This window comes from Poecilia reticulata, chromosome 9 (assembly GCF_904066995.2).
Source record: "Poecilia reticulata chromosome 9, P_reticulata-male-v2, whole genome shotgun sequence".
NCBI classification, from domain to species: Eukaryota; Metazoa; Chordata; class Actinopteri; order Cyprinodontiformes; family Poeciliidae; genus Poecilia; species Poecilia reticulata.
In genome coordinates this window covers 26,686,521-26,707,659 of record NC_088838.1, presented here as the reverse complement: position 1 = coordinate 26,707,659, position 21,139 = coordinate 26,686,521, and the positions used below count along the sequence as shown (strand labels likewise).

The 21,139-nt window shown below is 36.3% G+C and overlaps 1 protein-coding gene across 1 annotated transcript; it reads right to left on the bottom strand.

The window, feature by feature from the left end:
- Nucleotides 1-1,972: 1,972 nt before the first annotated feature.
- Nucleotides 1,973-20,021, bottom strand: tars1 (threonyl-tRNA synthetase 1). The gene is made up of 19 exons (XM_008418051.3): nt 19,859-20,021; nt 19,062-19,139; nt 17,149-17,339; nt 16,278-16,401; nt 15,374-15,498; nt 14,517-14,634; nt 14,378-14,442; nt 14,043-14,121; nt 13,729-13,875; nt 13,047-13,145; nt 10,127-10,293; nt 9,408-9,570; nt 7,920-8,057; nt 5,379-5,456; nt 5,188-5,288; nt 4,965-5,069; nt 4,682-4,754; nt 2,745-2,859; nt 1,973-2,600 (listed from the first exon to the last, which is right to left on the bottom strand). Exons 1-19 carry the CDS (start codon nt 19,916-19,918, stop codon nt 2,452-2,454), a joined length of 2,175 nt encoding a protein of 724 aa, XP_008416273.1. The 5' UTR covers nt 19,919-20,021; the 3' UTR covers nt 1,973-2,451.
- Nucleotides 20,022-21,139: the final 1,118 nt, after the last annotated feature.

Here is a 21,139-nt window from a genome sequence, read left to right as displayed (position 1 = left end):
GACCAATCATTGCCATAAATCTAACATTTTTAGACGCTTAGAGACATAATTGGGAATAATACTAAAACCTTGAAGGATTTTTACTCCTCACATCAAGAAATTCAAAGGGATATTAGATTCTAATATGTTTTGTGGCCAGGAAACGGCTTGCAGCTTTAAAAAAAAATACACAAAACAGCAATGATTAAAAAGAAGTGAAACACCTCAATTGCTTCCTTCAAACACATGTTGCCTGGGAGCAGAGAAGTTTGCTCAGCTCAGTGAAGCATTGTGACCCTTTGCGGCCGGATCCGTCAGTCAGGCATGCAGGAGAAATCCAACAGAACAAGACAGAGCTGGGATTCACGGACAGACGCTGGACTCCGCAGAACAGCCGAATCCCCAGAGAGTTCTAGCTGTCTCGCTCCGGCTGTTGACACTCTCCTACTCCACTGACTTTTTCATTAACCCCTTATCAAAATGTTTTTCTCTCCCACACTCCACTGACATGAACACAATTCCCTCTGTCCCCACACAGAGGATCCCGTTTCAGCTGTTCCCCCTTGTGGCCGCATTTGGTAAACCACACAGTTACTTTCCGACAGATGTTTTAATCTTGTTCAGCCTGTTTTCCATTTCAACCTTTAACACTGTAAAGTTAATAATAAACATTTTTTAAAAAATTATTTTTAACAATAAAGAATGTGAAATATAAATAGGTCAAAAATAAAATAAAAAATCTGACTCAGTTATAGAAATTTAAAACATTAAAACCCCAACAAAAGGACAAAGGTTATCTAATAATTTAGGTTTGTGTCTCTCTACAAGAATCCCAAACTTTTTCTTTCAATTTGGTGCTAAGCAGAATAAATTAGATAAACAAACTGGCGACCTTTGACATATTATAATTTTGTCCATCGTGCGGAGCAGCTGGAGTAACTGTTTTGTTGACCCGCATTCAGAGTTTAGTGCTTGCTGCCCTTTCTGCAGCATGTTTTGCTCCAGCTGTAAGCTCTGTGCCTCTTTGACATTCATAATGAGAAATGCTTGCATTATTTAAACACAATTATCTTCCAAACAAAGCAAGGGAGCAATTAATGATGACCCATGTGGCAGGAAGAGACAAGACTCTTCAAAATTTATGAACCAACAATAGGCTACAACACAAATATTTGTGTAACATATAAAAAGTTACCAAATTAGTTGATTTTAGTATAGTACACAGTGACTATTGTATGCTGAGGTGGAGCGTTGATTTCCAGCTGTGTGAGTAATCTACAGTATAGCAGCCAGTGGTTGGATTGATGAGATAGGTGTAATTAAATCACATCTGTGTGAGCTAATCTGCATTTTTATGCCTATGTAATTGTGAACACTGTGCTATAATGTAAGATGGACTCATTTTGGCGCAGATAGAGAACAGTTAAGTTTCTCCTAATTGTCAGAACTTTACATAATATCGATAAAAACAGGTTTTCAAAGCAGTTATGTGGAGCAGACCACAGACTTTGCAGACACAAGGAGCAACGACTTTTTGTCTTACATAATTCTGCATACCACCGTCTCCTGTGGAAAATTAAATCAGTCAAGACCCTACAGCAGATTTTCACCAAAATCATTAGAAATTTTAACAAGAAAAATGCTGGAGCCTCCCAGAACGCTTCTACTTAAAACGTGGCTTTATTTTTTTTGCTATATTGTTAGTCCGCATTGGGTTTCTTTTGTTAGCCTTACAAAAAACAACCTCTCACCTCTGAAACCTCAACCAAAAGAAATAAAAGATGTCAACATGAGGCTGAGTAAGCCTCAGCTTATCCAAGGTCAGCTGTTCCTGCAGTTAAGTGATCGATTTTAAGTTTCTGATTCTGGGTTTTCTTCTGACAAAATGTAATTTTCCGGCGTTGTGCAAAACATCAAGAAGACTCAAGTTTTAAGGATCATTCTTTAACTCAAACCCTGCTTATATATCATGTCAAAAAGCAGCACAGAATCATCAAGAATATGCTGTTTAATTATCAAAATTGTATTTCATGTACAATTCCCTGAAGAAATGATGAGCAACAAAAAGATAGAGGAAGAACATTTAAAAAAAAAAAAAAAAAAAAACGTATTTCCCCTTTGCTCCGATGAGCTTGTAAGATGGAAACTGGAGAAAAATGTTTAAGGAAACAGTTTATTCATTTACAGACTTGTTCTGCTGAGCTGTTCAAGGACCTCACCATGTTACATTCGAAACAAAGAGAAAGACTGTTACACTTCATAACGTTTGGTTGAGCTGCACCGTGATAACCAGAGACAGGAAGTGGAAGACAACAGAAAAATGTATATCTCTGCACCGGTACAAGAAAACCTGGTTTCTGACAAAAATAAAGACATTTGCAGGCATTTATTCCCCGTCCCCCTCTTAAAAAGTTGATCATAGACACAGCATCTGAATTTAATCGAGATCTTGTGGAGAGAAGTTGTTTGAGCTCAGAACTCCTCCTCTGCGTTTCTGCTCCTGGAGGCCTTCAGCTCCGTCAGGCGTTGGATGCACTCCTCCACACTGCACTCGCCGTGGACTTTGTTGTCTCGGGTGCGCACGTTCACAGTGTTGCTGGTCTTCTCCTTCTCTCCCACCACTTTGTCCGACAAGGCAGAATGCAAATACGAGAAAATAAAATAATAATTAAAAAAAAAAAAAAAAAAATCAATATCTAGACGGGCAACGGGAAAGATAAGAACAGGAACCGATAAAAGAGGAATAAATGCATGTTGCCACTGACCCAGGATGAAGTTGTACTGTGCCAACTGCGCATTTCGGATCTTTTTATTTAGTGTGCAGCTGGGATCCAGATCCACATCTGCCATGAAGCCGCTGTTGTGGAATTCCTGCTTGACCTGCAGAGTAAATCAGAGAAAGACAAAGCTTGTTTTAAGCATCACATGCTCATTACTTCAACATGGGGTCTAATCAAAAATTACAATTTGGTGGTTGTGGGTACAAATTTCCACCCAAAATATTCACTTGAGACAACTAAAACAAGCAGATCAATTTCTACTGTGGATGCAAAATAAAATGGGAACTTTTGTGCAGAAAATTTGTGAAAAAGCAAAAAGCTGCCTTCCTAGCTATAAAGCATGCATATCATGTTGCTTCTACCTGAAATAAAATATTCCATATATACTAAAGTTCTAATGTAAGGGTCTGACATACAGCTGAGATCAAAAGAACAGAAATAATTTTTTTTTTTTTTTTACTTTTTTTTAAGTGAGAAAAGCTCAAAATTCTTATTATGGCTTTTATTCCAAGTGACTGACATGGATACAAAACTTTGTGCACAAATCTATTTTGTTGACTGTTGCTGCAGAATTCATATGTAAAGTACAGAGTAGGTTTGTGGCAAACTGTGCAAAAAAAAAATCTCACTTATTTTTCAGTGAGGAAAAACGTCCTAGCTGAACTGCTGTCACTCAGCAGGAAGTGTTTCTATGCTAAAAGCAGGGGACTATATTTCCAAGAGAATAATAGCTCAAATATATCCTTATGAAGCACATTTTTCAAGCTGAAATCTCCCTTGCAAGCATTATAGGAGTTTATTTCATCCACCTGTTTCTCTGAATTATTTAGTATCAAAAATGGACTAAGAATTTGTCAGATAAAGTCCCAATATTTTTGTTCCAACCCCACAGAACTGCTTAATCAGCATGACATGAAGAACCAACATGCAGGACCAATGACATCAGACCTTTACCTCCATTAATCTGTGATGCTTTCCTCAACCATTCACTTAATAAATCCTGCTACCACTCCACCTTTCCTCCCTAAAATCAATTGTTCCTTCCGATCTTGCATTCCTTCTTCAAATCAACCTTTGCCTTAAATAAATCCTCCATCCATCAACATTTCCTTTAGTAAATACTCCCTCCACTCAACCTTCCGTTTCTCCCCTTTTCCAATCAATCAATCTCTTCCTTTCTTCTTTCCATCAACCATTGTTTCTAATCAATTCTTAATCAATCGTTCATCCATCCAGCTTTCTTTAGTAAAACCTCTCCCAATCAACCCTCCATTTCTTCCTTCCTCCAATCACATCTTTCTACTTACAATTAAGCATTCCTCGCTTTTTTGTCCAAACCAACCATTCCTTCATTCCTTCGTTTTTCAAATCAATACTTATTTCTAATGAGTCCTAATTCCAAAACCTGCTCCGTCCTTTCGTTTTCCAAACCATCCCTCTGCCGACTTATTCCCCCCTTTCATGCTTCAATCCAATGATTCTTCCTCCCTTTTTTACTCGACTTTCCATTATAAATTTTTAATTCTTCTTTACTTCCTTGCACTCAATGCATCCCACCTTCCTTCCTTCCTTTATTATTTTTTCTATCCTTAGTTTTTTTAATCCATCAATCCTTCCTAAAATGTTCCAACAAACAAAAGTGAGAAGCGTTTTTATACCTCCTAATAAAATGCAGTACTTTAAAGTTAGAAGAAAAAAGCTGCTGTGACTGTAATAAGCGCTGAGACTGAGAAGCGAACAGTGAGACTCCCAGACAGTTCTGTGACTCTGGTACGGCACAGGATCGCAGCCAAAAACAAGATGCACACCAGGGATAAGACAAAAGACAAATAGCTTCAGCTTGGAGGTAAATTTAAATACTTGACAACCTCGCTGCCCTTGAAATGTGTCGCTGTATTAACATAGCAGAGGTGAGTGCTTACTTTCTCAGCATATTCTTCACAGGTTGGTCCCACAGGTACGACCATCACTTGATCGGGAGAAAGCCACAGCGGCCTGAAGAAGAACAGAACATTTCCGCATTTATTGGACTTGTGGGGCAGCAGCAGGACAAACACAGACTGTAAAAAGGTTCATTTCTGTTTTTTTTAATTATTCATGACTTGTCATAACTCAAACCAACTTAAATAAAAACAAACACGTCTCCTTCAGTTAGGGTTTGTCCTTCTTTTCGATTAACCCAGTGAAATAGGATTGTTCACGAACCATTTGCCTCCGTAGTTCTCAGTCAGAATGGCGATCATTCTCTCCACTGATCCCAGAATGGCTCTGTGGATGATCACTGGTCTCTTGTGGTCATCACCATCATTACTGCAAAACAATTCAAACAAAACTGAAAAAATGCAATTGAAATAAAGACAGTAGGCAGTAAGAGAAGTAAAGACTTCATCCAATATTTAAGATGAATGAAAAGCAGCAGAGCTGTTACCCGACAAAGGAGAGATTAAAGCGTATGGGGAGCTGGAAATCAAGCTGTATAGTGGCACACTGGTGGTATCGACCGATGGCATCCTTGATCTGAATGTCAATCTGCAGACATAAAACACACATGTGATCAGCGGCCCCTCCCTCCGGCTGATTTACAGCTGAACTAAATCAATGCTTCGGTGCGCCGCTCACCTTGGGTCCGTAAAAAGCTCCGTCACCCGGGTTCAGGACCCATTTCTCCCCAAACTCGTTTAAGCTGTTTTCCAGTTGCTGCGAAGACAAAAATGATTAATATTGCTTTACAGCAACATTCATGGTTGAGCAATGTCCAGGTAAACAGTGTTGCTAAGCACAGCAAGAAAGTTCATCTGGGACAAATCACTGAGCTGAGAACTGCCAATGCCTCCATGTTATATTATTGCTGCTTCTGAGCAATAAAATGAGGAGGAAGCACAGAGCTTTCTGCCTCTCCTTCTGCCCAGTTTATCTGTCTTTTTGGTTTATGTCATTTTCCATCTGTTTCACTAAATACATTAAACAAGCAATCAAGTCCAGGAGTCTTTCTTATAGAAAAATGTAACGATAAAACAAAACAAAACAAAAAAAAAAAAAGAATATAGTAGCTCAAAACACCATAATTCTCAGACAACTTACAAACAGCAAAACAGGAAGAGAAGTACCATGACCTTTAACCTTACAGGTGCATCACAAAAAACACAAAATTACTATTAATGTCATACTAATTTAACCATTTCTATTGATTTTAGTCATAGTGTTTCTAAGAACATTTTTATATTACGCCAGACCAATAAAAAACATTTTCAATGCAGAAATATTATGCTATGGCCAAAGCAATATTAGGAAAGGCTGCTGACTGGACAGTTGTCCATCAGACTGTTACTGATGCTGTAAACTACAAGAACAAGCAACAAAAGCGCAAAACAGTCTGTTTACACAGCGCTGTATGAAAGCATATTAATGAAAAGTTGAATGGAAGATAAACATGCAGCGGAAAAAGGTGTATAAGTAGCGAGGATAACCACGGCCTTAAGAGGATTGTAAACTAAAGCCAATTCAAGTGTGCAAAGATTTACAAGGTGTGCAACTAAAAGCTCTTAGAGCCTTTACAACAACCCGGACTACAACTGGAGCATTCATTCTGTTATTCATCAGAACCAGCAATAATAAAGGCTTAACACATGTTATGTTATGCTGCGAGTAAGACATGCATGAGTTTCCATTTCTTAACAGGAAATGTAATTTTTTATATATATTTATGAGATATAAAAGGTTGCAGTAAAGCATGATTATTTGATCATTAAAGCACTTCTTGCAATCAATCAGTCATGCTTCTCTGACCAGGAAAATAGAAGCAAAATATATATATATGCCATCTATTGCTAAAATGGATAATTGTCTCAATAAAAGCTTTAAATATTAGTTGCAGATAAAAAACACAATTTTACAGTAAATTAACCACTGTAAAAATAGAAAAAGACAATAATTTTGAGGATGGGGAACTTAATAAAAATTGTTTAAATGATTGTCAATTAATTTAGTAATTGATGAATCATTTACTGAAGTACAGTGACTCAAAAGACAGAACAGTCAGGGCAGTAATTAAGCCAAAGCTGCAGGAAAAAGCATATATTACATAAATTTTGCATGCAAGATTGAAAATAAAAACCTGTCAGTAAATATGTTCTACCTCAAACTCCTCAGGTTTATATTTAGCTTCCTCTGTATCAAATTCTATGACCAGAAAATCTCCTTATTTAGCACCTTTTGCTATCCAGTTAAAAGGTTAAACCAAAACAGAGTCAGCAGGTCAGTTCTACACTGCACTGATGTGAAGTCAAGCAGAAAGAGCTGAGCTTTTCAGATGTTGATGTTAGAAGTATTTATTTAGCTGCAGATTCATCTTTTGCAGCAAATGGCCAAGCGCACTCTAAAGGAATGATGTTATTACATTTAAAGCAAAATATGTTTTAATTAAAAAGGAATTTATTCATTTATTTGCATCTTTTAACATTGCACAAAAAAGATTAAGTAGTTAAATGAAAAATGTGCAGATTGTTCCACAAATTGATTACTAAAATAATCCTTAGTTGCAGCCCTAATAAAAATAGATGTATAAATAAGTCATGTAATGGAAATCAAGAGGGAAAATATGCATACGACAGTGCTAATCAGTATGTCAAGTGAAAAAATAAAAATAACTCAATTCCAGCAGTGTAGCTGCCAACAAACACCTTTTCATCCATCTAAAGCCTGCCAGTAAATCCTTACAAAACCAACAATCTGATGTCCTTCATTCAATCCCAAGTGCACCTGAAAACAAAGTCTTTTGTTTTATCAGCTGCCATTTACAACAACATTCTCCCAGACTTCCAAGTAGTCCAAGAAAGGGTCAGTAACTAAACAGTCATTATTGCTCAATTTAACTCATCTCGTTGTTTGCTTTACATACAAACTAAGCCAATTGAGGCTTTAAATAAAAAAATAAAAAAATCACTGAAACATTGCTGCTTTTCCTGTAAATCACCTCACTGGGACATGAACAGGAAGTGAAAGCAGCAAAGTGTTTTCCTCTGAAGAGGAAAAAAGCATTTTCTGAACCTGAAGGCTGCTTTGAGAAAATATAAATCTTCTGCTTCTGTCTAGCCAATACTCTCTAACAGCACCTTTCTGGGTGTTCATATTTTCTGATACACTGAGAGGAACAGAAATGACCTTTTCTGCGTTGTTCCAGATCTCTGGCTCTCCCAGAAACTTCTCCGGTCTTGTAGAAAGGTTGAGTTTGAAGGTGAAGCCAAACACTTCATAAACTGTACGCAGGAAGTCCAGGCAGCCTTTAATCTCCTCCTCAATCTGGGGTCCACAATAACACAACATTAATATTTGAACACATACATTTAGTAAAACATCGTGTTTTTACAAGCGTTAACAGATTAATGTTTATATTCTTAGCTTTGTTTTTTTCTTTTCTTGCATGCCTTTTATGGTTACTAAGCTTTTATCTCCGTTTTTGTGTTTTTACCCCAATTTATTGCAAACATGACAATGTTACTGTATACCAAGGACTACATAAATTTAAATTATTATCTAATTATGTAGGAAGCATAGATTCATCCTCTTTTTGTCTGTAATACATCTACTGATACACAGTTCAGTGCATTTTAATAGGTACACATCAGGTGTACCGGTTAAGCCATTAAGATACAACAGTTACATTTTTCTCAATATCAAAGCAAAAAGAAGTTGGCTAAAATCCCTGTTTTCAATAAAATTTGGTATTCTAAATGGAAAAATTAGATTTTATTTTTTTTCCACTCATTATCTAGGGTCTGTTTGCAATGAACCCAAAGCAGAAACACATGTACACTTTTTAATGGCTTGTTATATTATCACATATTTTCCTAAAATGGAGCCGCCTTGGCCGAAAGGCTTTACGACCTTTGTGTCTTTTCCAGCCCTCTTTCACAATACACAATCACGAGCAAACTGGCTGCGCATTGCCGCATCTTCATATATTAAGATGCTAATGAATAAAATTGCTTCACTTTTTGAACTTTTGGTGTCTTTAATTGATACTGGAAGTGATTTGGAGCAAATAACCTCGTTTCCAAACTGTTAAAAAAGGTAGCAGAAGAATTTGGAGTTTTTATATGTGGATATGACAAAACAATTCATCATTAATAACACGTTTGCCGTGCCAGAAAGTGTTGTAGTAAAAGTTTGACATCCTGCAAATAAACACTGTGTGCTTTTATACCCAGCATTTTTATTGTGTTCCCTTGGAAAGCTGACTCATGTTGAAGTTTTACCAAATTAAAAACTAAATCTTTACCCCCAGGGAGCAGATAAGATCTGAAATGCAGCATTGTGACGAAAATACAACACTGAACACAACTGCAATACACTGGCATCGCAGTTTCACTTCTGACAATTAAAAGAAACAATGTTAAATATGAAGCAACAGAACTAGGAATAAATTCATATTCCTTGTAAAAACCCTGCACATCCATTATTAACACAGCACGACCCGACACATGAGCTGTAGAAATTGAAAATTATTTCAGGACAGCATCATTTATTTTCCAACTTGTACTCTTTAACCTCAGCAGACAGCACCTGGGGCAATGTCACTCTGAGAAAATCATTAGCCACAGACAGCTTTTCTTCCTCCAGAAATGAGTGTTTTTGTAAGAGAGTCCTCACCTGGTCTATTGAGCAGAAGATATGCGCGTCGTCCTGCTGGAAGCGGCGAACTCGCGTGAGGCCAGTCAGGGCTCCAGACAACTCGTTTCTGTGCAGGACGCCAAAGTCGGCCATGCGGAGAGGAAGCTCTCTCCAGGAGCGAGGACGGTGATCAAACATCAGGCTGGATTCAAACAGAGAGGAGTAAAACAAACAAAAAAAGTGTGAAAACACAATGCGACTTCAATCTAAACTTAGGACAAAGAAACTGATTCAAAACAACACAGAGTAAATGAAAGATTTGATGCAACTGATAAAACAATGTAAAAGTTATTTTGGATGACGATGTGATTCACCGAGAAGCGATAAGAGACCGGAGCAGTAAGATATTAAAGCAAAGCTCCAAATTGTTACTTCCGTTTATCCTGCAACTCAGCAGTCAGCAAGAAACAGAAATGGGACATTTTCCATCTGAAAACACTACAAGGCCTTAAAGCCATTCCAATTTCAGTCGTGCTGGTTGAAAATCTGCTGCAGCGACAGTTTGTCACAATAAGAAGCAGAGCTAAACATCGTATCGCAGCTATTTTGCATGCCGAAGGTACTTCATTTCATGCAGGAGGAAAACAAGATCATTTATCTGGTTTACAGGGTGTTTTCATTTACCATTAATGTTCATTTTTCTCCTCGCTGCCAGACTAAATTATACAATATCTTGTAAGAAAATGCCTAGGTCTCACCAGTGCCCAGGGCAGTTCATTGGTTTGAGTGCAAATGTCTCCTTCTCTGCTTCAAAAGAGAACATGTTCTCGCTGTAGTGCTGCCAGTGGCCCGAAGTCATCCACAGTTTGCTGTTGTAGATGTTGGGAGTCACTACTTCCTGGAAACCCCTCTTCCTGTATTCACTCTGCAAAGGACACGCCAAAGTATTCCTTATAAGATACACGGCGCCATTGAAGGACATTCTAGAAATAATCTGCACTATAAATAAAGCGCTGGACTGTCTTCTGTCACAGGGAAGGACTTCTGCTAACAAACGGTAGCTTCCACACCTGATTACAACAGATGGTGTAAAAAATAAATCATTAAGCTCAATTCATACTTTATATTAGTAACATTACAGAAAATCTCATTTCTGTGGAAATTAGAGAAAATAGAGATTGTGAAAAAGGAAAAACAGGTCACTCTTGTAAATGAAACCTCATCTCTCACTGAGATTTACCTGTATTAATAAAGGTGAAATTAAAAGAGAACCTCCAACTTTTAATTATAGGTAAAAAGTTAAAATAAGTACATTTAAGAGGCAGAACATTTTAGAAAATCCAATCTTTAAATTATATTTATTGCCCCAGTCTAAAAAAAAAAACATTCTTATAAAAACATCTTCCACAATATTTGTGACTCCTAAAAAATAAATGCTACAAGCTTTATAGCTTTATTTGGACTTTTTTTTATACAAGAACCTCGAAACCTTTAATCAGTAATCATTGACATCCTGTTTCCCTGGTGTGTAATTATGAGGTGATACAGCAGTTGGCCTTTCGTTTTCAAGATGGGAGAGCCAAGAGGTTTTATCATATAAATTAAGAAATGGTTATAATAAAAGAGCTGAAACTGCACTGATCTACAATTGTATCACTGACTAAAGGCTTCAAAACAGTTTTTCTAGTATTTCAACAGAAAAACACTAGCTAAGAGCGGCATCTTGAATTAATCATAACACTACTTTAGGTTTTAGCAGAGTTGCAAATAATTGTGGAAGGAACTTTACCTTCAATTTTGTTTATAAAGGAAATTAGAAACACTAAATTAAATGAGCAATTGCTTTTTTTGTTGCTTTAACACTGCTTAACTCCTTGGAATCTGATCTGCCAAATTCACATTTGGATTTATACTGATTATTTCATCTCATTTTTATGTGTTAATACATCTTGGCTTGCTATGTCTACTTGGGTGTTACACTTCAAAATCTAGCCATGAAAGAGCTTTCACAATAAAATCTTGGGCAACTGATGGGATTTTTTTTCACCATTAAAGTATTTGACAGACTGATTACTATATTTGACAGAGGTGGAGTTTAAGCTGGTGCAGACAGGGCTTCTTTATGAAACCCAATTTCGTTTCTCGAAATCGCCTCTGTCAGAAATCCACTTTGTTACACTAAAGTGAAATTGCTTAAAGTGTTTTTTTCTTAGTGAGTGCACAGTCTGAGAATCAAGATTTGAAAAGCAATTTCTCACCCTTTATAATATAGAGAAATAACTTTTCTTCAGTGCCACCAAATGAATCTGATTTACATGTTTCGATTTATTTTACAAAAGGTTAGTTCACTTCTGGCAACGGCATTTGACTAACAACTTTAGTCTGGTTTGGACTTGTCTAACAAAGTGAAAAGCAGGAATTATATTTGAACTGAAACAGGAAGTTGGCTACAGCTTGAAATGCACAATAGGAAAAAGCAAAAAGTTTCATTTCAGGATTTTACAACTCTGCTTGCTATCTGAACAGCATGTAATGTAAAACAGTTCAGGTAAAACTGCATGTTGATGATAAGGATGGTGGGAAATGTCTGACTTTATATTGCAGAATTGAGTCTTCAGGAGTTGTTCTAGTAGATGGTGCTGAGTTTTAAAACAGACATTTAAAATGTTTGACTACCAAAATAAAGAGTGTTTATGTAAAATTAGACTAATTAGCAGTCCAATCAATTTCCAGAGAGATAGAAATAACTAAACCTATTGTTCAAGAAAAGTCACGAAATTTAAAAAATATATATCTATAATTTTTTGTGTATTACCAGTACAACTTTATGTGAAGCTGTTTCTGGTTATTTCATTTATTTATGTTTTTGAACAGCATAACCTTTGCTGTAATATCTGTATTACATGAAAAATGTTATGCTAAAAAAAAGCAACTTCTTGAGCTAAGAACAAAAGGACTGAAAGGTAGTTTAGTCGCTAAAAGTCTCTTTTTGAAATTAAAGTGAATTTTGAATTACAGGTCCCAGAGTCTGGAAGAAAAGTGAAGAGGATGAAAATCAGTGTCAAGTTTCTCCAGTCTGTGACTGTTTAGGATGCCATCTGTTCATGTTGGTTCACTGTGAGCCTGAAATATAGCTTTTTGTGTTCAACTAACCAGCATAATATTCAAGTCTATTTCTGAACCAAGATTAATAATCTAATTTGTTAAGATGCACATTTATGTGAACAGCTGCACAGTTAAAAGTGCAAAATATATCAGCATGGGAAAAACACTTAACATACCCTAATGTATCAGTTATTTAGACCAATCTAAATTTATTAATTTGCCATCTAAGACAAAAAATAATTGCTTACATTACATATTTTTTTATGTTGCTGCAACTATCATCTAAAAAAACAGCTTTGTAGACTGCCTGTTTATTATCAAAGCATGTTTATGCAATATAAATAAAGCAGAGAATAGAGAAAAAGAATATGTGTGTTAAATATTGAATCCTATTGCACTTCTGCGTTTTCTACTTTTGTAAAGAACAAGTGGAGCTTGTTCTCTGATCATTTTATTCTCTTCAGGTTTTCCCGCGAAACTAAACTTTCTGCCTCAAACCCTGGACCTTTCCTCTCAAAGCTTGGAGCGAGATCAAAGCAATTATCCACTGTGGGCCTGTCGGCTCCAACTCACTCTGATGAACTCAATCAGCGTGTTGTAGATGAAGGCCCCTTTAGGCAGGAAGAAGCAGCTCCCTGGACTCAGTTCATGGAAGAAGAAGAGTTCCTGCTCCTGAATTAAAAAGAGAAAAGGTTTGTTAAACTGATGGGAAATTTAAGTGGGTAATACCAAGGTCAAACTCGTTTTTCTTTCCCACAATGCAACACCTCATTATACACTAATTCTGGTCTGCATTTGTGTTCCTGTTTGACTTGCTTTTCCACAAGCATGATTACATGGAGCAGACGGACATAACACACGCCCTGCAGCAACAATTGCTTAAGAGATCTAAATAAAGCTCCTTTATTCCTTCTAGCATCAACACTGTCTCATCGGAAAAGTCACACCATGAATGTAGCAATTCACAGACTGATACATAAAGGAAATATATAAAATTAAATCAGTTGTACTACTACTACTACTACTACTACTACTATGTTTTTTTAAACATTCCCAAAGACAACCAGGAAAATTGGATTATAATAAACAATTTCAGTAATTTTAAAGAAGGTCTGCCTAGTCAAAAAAGTTATTCAAGTAGACTGAATAGCAGTAGACCCACAAATAACTGTTTTTAACATATTCAATCCTTCAGAAGAGAATAATGATTTTACTCTCTTTCTAGCTGAAACTGCTTTTGTATTTCAGCTCCTACCCGGCCCAGTTTGCGGTGATCTCTGTTCTTGGCTTCCTCCTGAAACTTCTCCCACTCTTTCAGCATTTTGGGGTCAGGAAAGGAGATTCCGTAGATCCTCTGGAGGGTTTCCATGTCTGCATTTCCCTCCCAGTAGGTAGAAGAATTCTAGCACAACAAAAAAAACATGGAGAGGATATAAAACTTCACCGTTCTCCAGAGTCCACCAAATCCCATGAGTGTAAGACAGAGTAGCTCTGTTCCAGCAGTTGGAACAAACTAAATATAGTTGGTAGCAACAAATAATGGCACACATAGATTTTTACAAGACTAACCTTGTGGATTTTAAGGGCTTTGATCTTTCCAGTGTGTCTCACATGAGGACCCCGGCACAAATCAATTAGTGGACCACATCTGAAATGACAAGATATTTGTGGAAGAAAATTCATATGAACACATATGTTTCTTTTATCAGCAATAAAACCCAAAAATCACATGCATAAAAAAGTCTAAAGTATCAGACAAAGTATTGTATATATTATATGGCAAACCCATGAAGATTTCTTGTCTAATATACAGAACCAGATGACAGATGTCACCGATTTAGGTCATGTAGGTCAACGCTGTATGTTAACAAGTTCTGGTGCAAAAAAATATTTACAATACTCACCTGTAAACGGTGGTGGTGGGAGTGGTGACTTTCTCATTCAGAATGCGGCACTTAAACTTGTTGTACTTTGGAAGAACATTACAGAGTTAATAATTATTTAGAATTTTCTTTGTTTTTAAATGTGAATCCATTGCCTTACCTTAAACATTTCCAGAAGAGTTTCTTTCTTTATCTCCAGCCTTTCAAACGGCTGCTTCTCCTTGATGATTTTCTTACAAAGGCTCTCCAGACAGGGAAAGTCATTACTTGATACACCCCTGTTAAAAAAATAATAGCGTTATAAACAGAGAAACATTATATTCTACTTAGTTTTCCTAATTATAAGTAATCTACCATGTAATCCAGTAAAATATAGTTACCTTTGTGAGTATTTCCATGCACAACTTTTCAAATTTCCTAATTTTCATACCATTTATAAGTTTATAGCACATATTTCTAGACTGGACAGGCTTTAAATCTGCAAATAGTGATTAGATAATGATTAATTGTTTTGTTTAAAAAGGAATAAAACTGGCAAATATAACCAGCCTGTAAGCTAAAAGCCCCAGACTCTATAAGAAGGACATTGTGTCCACAAACAAAGTCATAACTTAGACAAAGCAAAAACAAACACTACGGGTCCTTGGCTTAAGCCCTTCAGCAATGTCAAAATATCCTTAGACCAACTGTCTGCAGTAGGGCCATTAGCATAAACTGACTTCATTATGCAGGTTGCAGAATTATTTGGAAAACAGAAAAGCAGCTGTAGCAAAAATAAATAAATAAAATAAAGTCAAATGAAAACATTATTCACCAGAAAACTGTTAGCACATTAAAGCTAAACTGAAAAACACCCAAGAAAAATCCAGCTCAACTACCTGAACCATTCAACACATTACCTGTATTCTGAGGCATATTAGTCATCAAGCTCATAGAACCTGCTAGACACACGTTACACCCTAAAGACTAAGAGCAAAACTGCTTCACAAAATCGAACCCAAAACCTGAGCAACTCACTCGTTGTTATCCAGAAACATGTCGTAGTAGAAACCGTTCTCAATCGGAGGTCCGTAGCAGAGGCAGCCGCCGTACACGCGCTCCATGGCTTCTCCAAGGATGTGGGCACTGGAATGCCAGTAAACCTGAAATGTTATCATAAAATGTCAGGTAGTTAAATACTAAATGCAAAAAAATATATATTTCTTATATTACTGATGAACATATGAAGGCAAAACAAACTGATGCGATAAAGAATGTGTATTTTTCAAATTCAATTTCTTGACATTATAAAATATGTTTTACAAAACAGCAAGATGTGTATTGTAGGGAAAAAAATCCTAACGTTTTAAAAGTAGCTTTTGAATGATAATCTGACTGGATTGCTAAACTTCATGTTTGAACAGTGTTATTCTGGTGCTTATTATGATTGCAGTAAACACATTTTGAATTATCTAAACTCCCAAAGAGCACAACTCCTTGCCAACAACTGCAATACAAATATTTTGCAACAATGATCTGTATTTCATTGCACCATTAAGCAATTTTAGGAGGAATCACTGATCAAACACAGTTTTTTTATATTAATGGATACTGTTAAAATTGAAGTTGAATCATTAGCAAAGTAATTCATTTGAAAACTATTAAAATATTTACTTATTGTTACAACTATATTATCCTTAGATACATCCAGCAAGATAATTGTCAGAGAAGAGTTGCCACATGTACAAGAAAGACGAGTTTGGAAGATGCCAACAAATAAAACTGTAAATATGTCCAAATTTCTCCGAAATAAATGAATGTGATTCAGACAGAATCAAGAAAGCTGAGGGGATTCTTGTAATCATAACCATATGCAGAAATTTGATATGCATCAGTTTCTACCAGTTCTCCAAAAACAGGACCATGGATGATTTAAACTTACAGCTTGAGCTTCTTCATCATCAAACTTGAGCAACTGAAGGCTGCAGTCACCCTCCAAAGGTCTGTCAAGGTCCCACACACTGTTGTTTACTTTGGCAATCACTGTGTTGTCAGCAAGGCCTTGGCTGCACCGTAAAACATAAAATATTCCACATCAAAGTAAAGAACAGGCGTGCATATCAACTGGGGAATGGCTGCTATAGAAATCCCTTTTAAACTCTGCTGATAATGGCAGGTGAAAAAATGAAAGCGCCAGCTGCCTTGGTCACAGGGTGTTACTAATTACATTTTCTACTTAGAAATATCTACTGCCAGCAATTAAACAAATTAAACTATGGATTTTTTTTAATACAAAGAATTCAACTTGGAAACTATTTATGCAACATAAACATTATAAATGGATATTGTCAAGTTGGTGGGCTGTTGCTTTACACAGATATATTTTGGGGTATATTAACAAGCAGCTAGAGAAAGCAAGCTTTCCCTTAGAGTACACTGTGTGCTTCTTAATTTTCTATAAAAATACTGAATTTTAAAGTGCACCTTATATAAATACATCAGACACAATGTTTGGTTTGTGGGGATTTTTTGAATCTAGGAATATACTCTATATTGAATAATTGATTAAGATAACCAAAGAATACCAAGCGCACAAAATGTTTTATCTAGATTTATTTATTTTTTTAACTTTCTTGTGGCCAGACGATTTAATCAACTTATTGATTAAATCGTCTTATTAATTAATGTGATTACAATAATCACATGTTAAATAACAACACATCACAGTTCAGCTTTTGGCAATCAAATTTTGGTAGCCCCCTTTTTTAACTGCAATACCACTATAATTACAGCAGAGCCATCATTACGCTGACCTGATTCCACATGCCACTTGGTACGGTGTGGTCTTCCAGGACTTCGCCTCCACCACCTTCCCATCAGGCAGGGTCACCTTGATAGGCTGGCTATCCGTCGCAGCTCTCTCTGCAATCAGAGCGTCGTGCTCGGCTTTCAGCTTTGCATACAAAGTGAGACGCTCGGCGATGTACTGGGGCGGTGATGACAACTGTGGGGGAAACACAGGCTGTAAGTACAAGGACTGGCAACAGTTAATAGGCTGGCGGTGTTAAATATATGCACTGGGTTAAACAGAACAGCCGACCTGCTTCCCTTCAAAACAGAAACCGGTGACTGGGTGAAGCACGACACAATAATACATGAGGCTTTAAGGGATTTTACCAACAAAAAAATAAATAAATAAATAAATAAAACATCACAGAAATTAGAAAATAGTTAATGCTTAAAAGCTAAGAGTAGAACATCTTGTCATATATATTTATATATATCTACATACATACATTTCGCAATAAAGCCCTATGTAAAAACAATTACAATATTGTATGATCTTTACCACGGAAGGTAGTTTTGTCTGGTAGACACACATAAGGTTGTACATGAGGAATGTAAGGTTGTACATTTGTGAGTTATTATTTCACACTTGTGAAATAATATATGGCATCTGAACTAAAGTTGAGGTCCATTCATTAAAATAATTAACTACTAATTTTCAAAACTGGTTTTAAACATGTTGCATATGGTGTTCAATACTTAAACAAGCAAAATTAAGAATCATTCTAAATTATTTCAACTGCATTTATCTAAACTGAATTTTTTGAGGAATAATTGTGTTACGATAAATTAAAATAAATAAATAAATAAATAAATAAATAAATAAATAAATAAATAAATATATAAATAAATAAATAAATAAATAAATGTGTGGTTGTGTGGGATGGTTATGGGTACCATATTCTTTAGCACAGCCAGAACCAAAAACCAAAAATCAAAACAGTTACTGATTGAGCTAAAAGATAATCTGGTTAAAAGATAATCAGGAGGAATTTTGTACCATCAACTTAAGACTTAAACTTCAAGGAAGTTCAAATAAATGCTGTACTTTAAATTTCATAAAATGAATCACTTTTCTATCGGGTAGTTACTTCCAACGAAGCTTGCTCATGTTGGAAGCCGGATTTACAGTCTAGTCCAACATGTTTTGTATGTAATGATTGTTTTGCAAACAGATCGTCTTAAGCAAACCAACACCAAGATCCTGTTCAGATCTGGTGTTAAACATCCAGGCAGACTCCGACACAAGACGACAACTTTAAGCATGACTGTTCACACCCAGTATTAAAATTCTCCAACCTGAATGACCAGATCCCAGTTTGCAATTCTTCTGTGAAAATGCCATTCAATCACCTAAGTTAAGAGTACTATTCAGGAAAAAACGAATTTATAAAATCAGACACATCAACTGTGTTTCCACACAACGTTAGGCTTATAGCTAAAGGAAGCTGAATAATCCAGGTGAATATACAAACACAGTACTGTACTGTTGCAGATTTTCAAAAACAAATATTACACAGCAGAGAAAACCTACTCACACAGCCTGCAACCTGTAATCCACCAACCAATATAATTCCCCAAAAAATCTCTCTCAGAGAACAGGGATTTAAACAAAAAGCTTATCTTATACATAATGGAAATCAGTGCTTCTTTTCAATAACATTGCTCATAAAAATATAGTTTTTAACAAAAAGTTAATTTTGCTTCTTGAGTAACCTTGATTAGTTGTCATCTGCTGATGACAACTAATCATCAGGTTCAACAAATCAATGAATCAGTGATGTTAAGTTGTTATCTCAAAACAATAAATACATACTGGTTAATCAACATTGTCTTATTATGCTGTCGGGTCAAGAAACCCGTATGATGTTTAACTCACCTCAGTCTTGCCTGCAGAGTCTCCAGAAACATTTTGTTTTTTTTTCTTCCCTCCATTCTTACCTGTTGTACTTGACTCCTGTCCAAACACCACAAGGAAGAAAGTGATAATAATGACATGTGGTCACAACTGGGACAATATCTGTTCTGCTTTTCTATAACATACATATGGAGGGCATAGACAAGTGCAAATGTTAATATCGTAACAGAAATTATATATTTTGGTAGTTATTAACAACCATACGAAATCAAACAAAAACGTGTCAAATTAATCACAGAACACAATAATACTCGGCTGTTTGTTATCCCCAGGTCACCAAATCCTTGACGCCTATCAGTCTATAATGAAACCTTTGACTGAAATAAACATTTAGGTATTGGGTGCAAACCGATTTACACTGTGAACCCAGAACAATCTCCACAAAACGTTGAAAATGTGTTACACATTAAATAATATTTCAAATGACAATGAAAGCAACAATTATTCACATTTTTAACAGAGTTTGGCATGAATGCCTGGTTTACTAAACCATGCAAACATACGACCCACAAGTACCTGAAAGCTACTGCTAGCAACTCACCACGAAACATTTAAACACAAACTAAAAGTTTAAAAGTTAGTAAAAGAGCGTTTGCGATGATGCTGTCACAAAGAATTCACTTACAAGTCAGCTAGCAGAAGCATTAGCGCCACATTGCAAATGGCTAAATGACAGCATGCATCTTACCACAGGCTAGGCTAGCTACTAGTTGGCTTTTAACAGCATATTTATCCCGATATAAAAATAAAAGGATCACCTTTATGTTCCCGTCCACTTGCAATTCACTCATTTCCTCTACCAAAGTCTGCTCAGCCATAAGGAATCAGGAACGAGTCCACATTCAGAGCTAAGTTATGCTATATGAAGTGAAGCTGCGCGCAGCAGGAAAACCGGGTGAGGGATGATGACATTTCCGGGATATTCTGATGCAACATTACAGATTGGGCGGAGCTTCGTTTGACATGAAAATACATTTGTCAACCTTCTAACAAACCAGTTTTGTCACCTTAAAGTTTTACGAAAACAATTTGGTTTAAAATGAATAAACTAAAGTTTGAAGTGTGGTTATAGATGGTTTACTATGTCACAGTACACAACATAAAACTGGGGGTGGAGCTCCTTAGTGACTTTCCTTCCATCTAGCACTACAAGTCAGGAAAAAGGCATCTAAGATCGTTGTAAACCCCATAGATTCTACCAAAACTATTACCTTCAGATTGATGTTTCCCGGTGCTATTTGCCAAATTGAGCTACAGAAACAGTTTCTTCCCTACGGCTGTCTCACAGTGAGCGGCTTACATCTAGAATTCTAACTCTAATGTGAAGACGTAAACATTTTTCCTCTTTCAAATCAACCTTTTTCTTTATTTTCTAATCTATAAAAACTAGGCAGCAACATTATCATGTTCCTTTATCCTTATTTTACTCTGCCTAAAATTTATCTATTTGTACTAAATGTCTGTACAATGTGAGCACTTATAATCCGAAGTCTAATTTCTTGTTTGTGCGCATTGTATTGGCCAATAGAGAAATTTGTATTATATTATATTATATTATATTATATTATATTATATTATCCATCCATCCATTTTCTTTCACCCTTGTCCCTCAGTTGGGTTGGTAGGGTTGCTGGTGCCCATCTCCAGCTGACGTTCTGGGTGAGAGGCGGGGTCACCCTGGACAGGTTGCCAGTCTGTCGCAGGGCAAGACACACAGGACACACAACCATGCACACACACTCTCACACCTAGGGACAATTTAGAGAGGCCAATTAACCTGACAGTCATGTTTTTGGAGTGTGGGAGGAAACCGGAGTACCCGGAGAAAACCCACGCATGCACAGGGAGAACATGCAAACTCCATGCAGAAGGACCCCAGGCCGGGAATTGAACCCAGAGCCTTCTTGCTGCAAGGCAACAGCTCTACCAACTGCGCCACTGTGCAGCCCCCATATTATATTATATTATATTATATTATATTATATTATATTATATTATATTATATTATATTATATTATATTATATTATATTATATTATA

Excerpts from the sequence above, each read along its gene's own strand:
- tars1 (XM_008418051.3), bottom strand. The coding sequence starts at position 19,918 with ATGGCTGAGCAGACTTTGGTAGAGGAAATGAGTGAATTGCAAGTGGAC. Across the intron at positions 15,499-16,277 it reads ATGATGAAGAAGCTCAAGCT|GTTTACTGGCATTCCAGTGC; the intron begins GTAAGTTTAAAT and ends ATAACATTTCAG. Across the intron at positions 14,635-15,373 it reads ATGTTTCTGGATAACAACGA|GGGTGTATCAAGTAATGACT; the intron begins GTGAGTTGCTCA and ends TTTTTTTAACAG.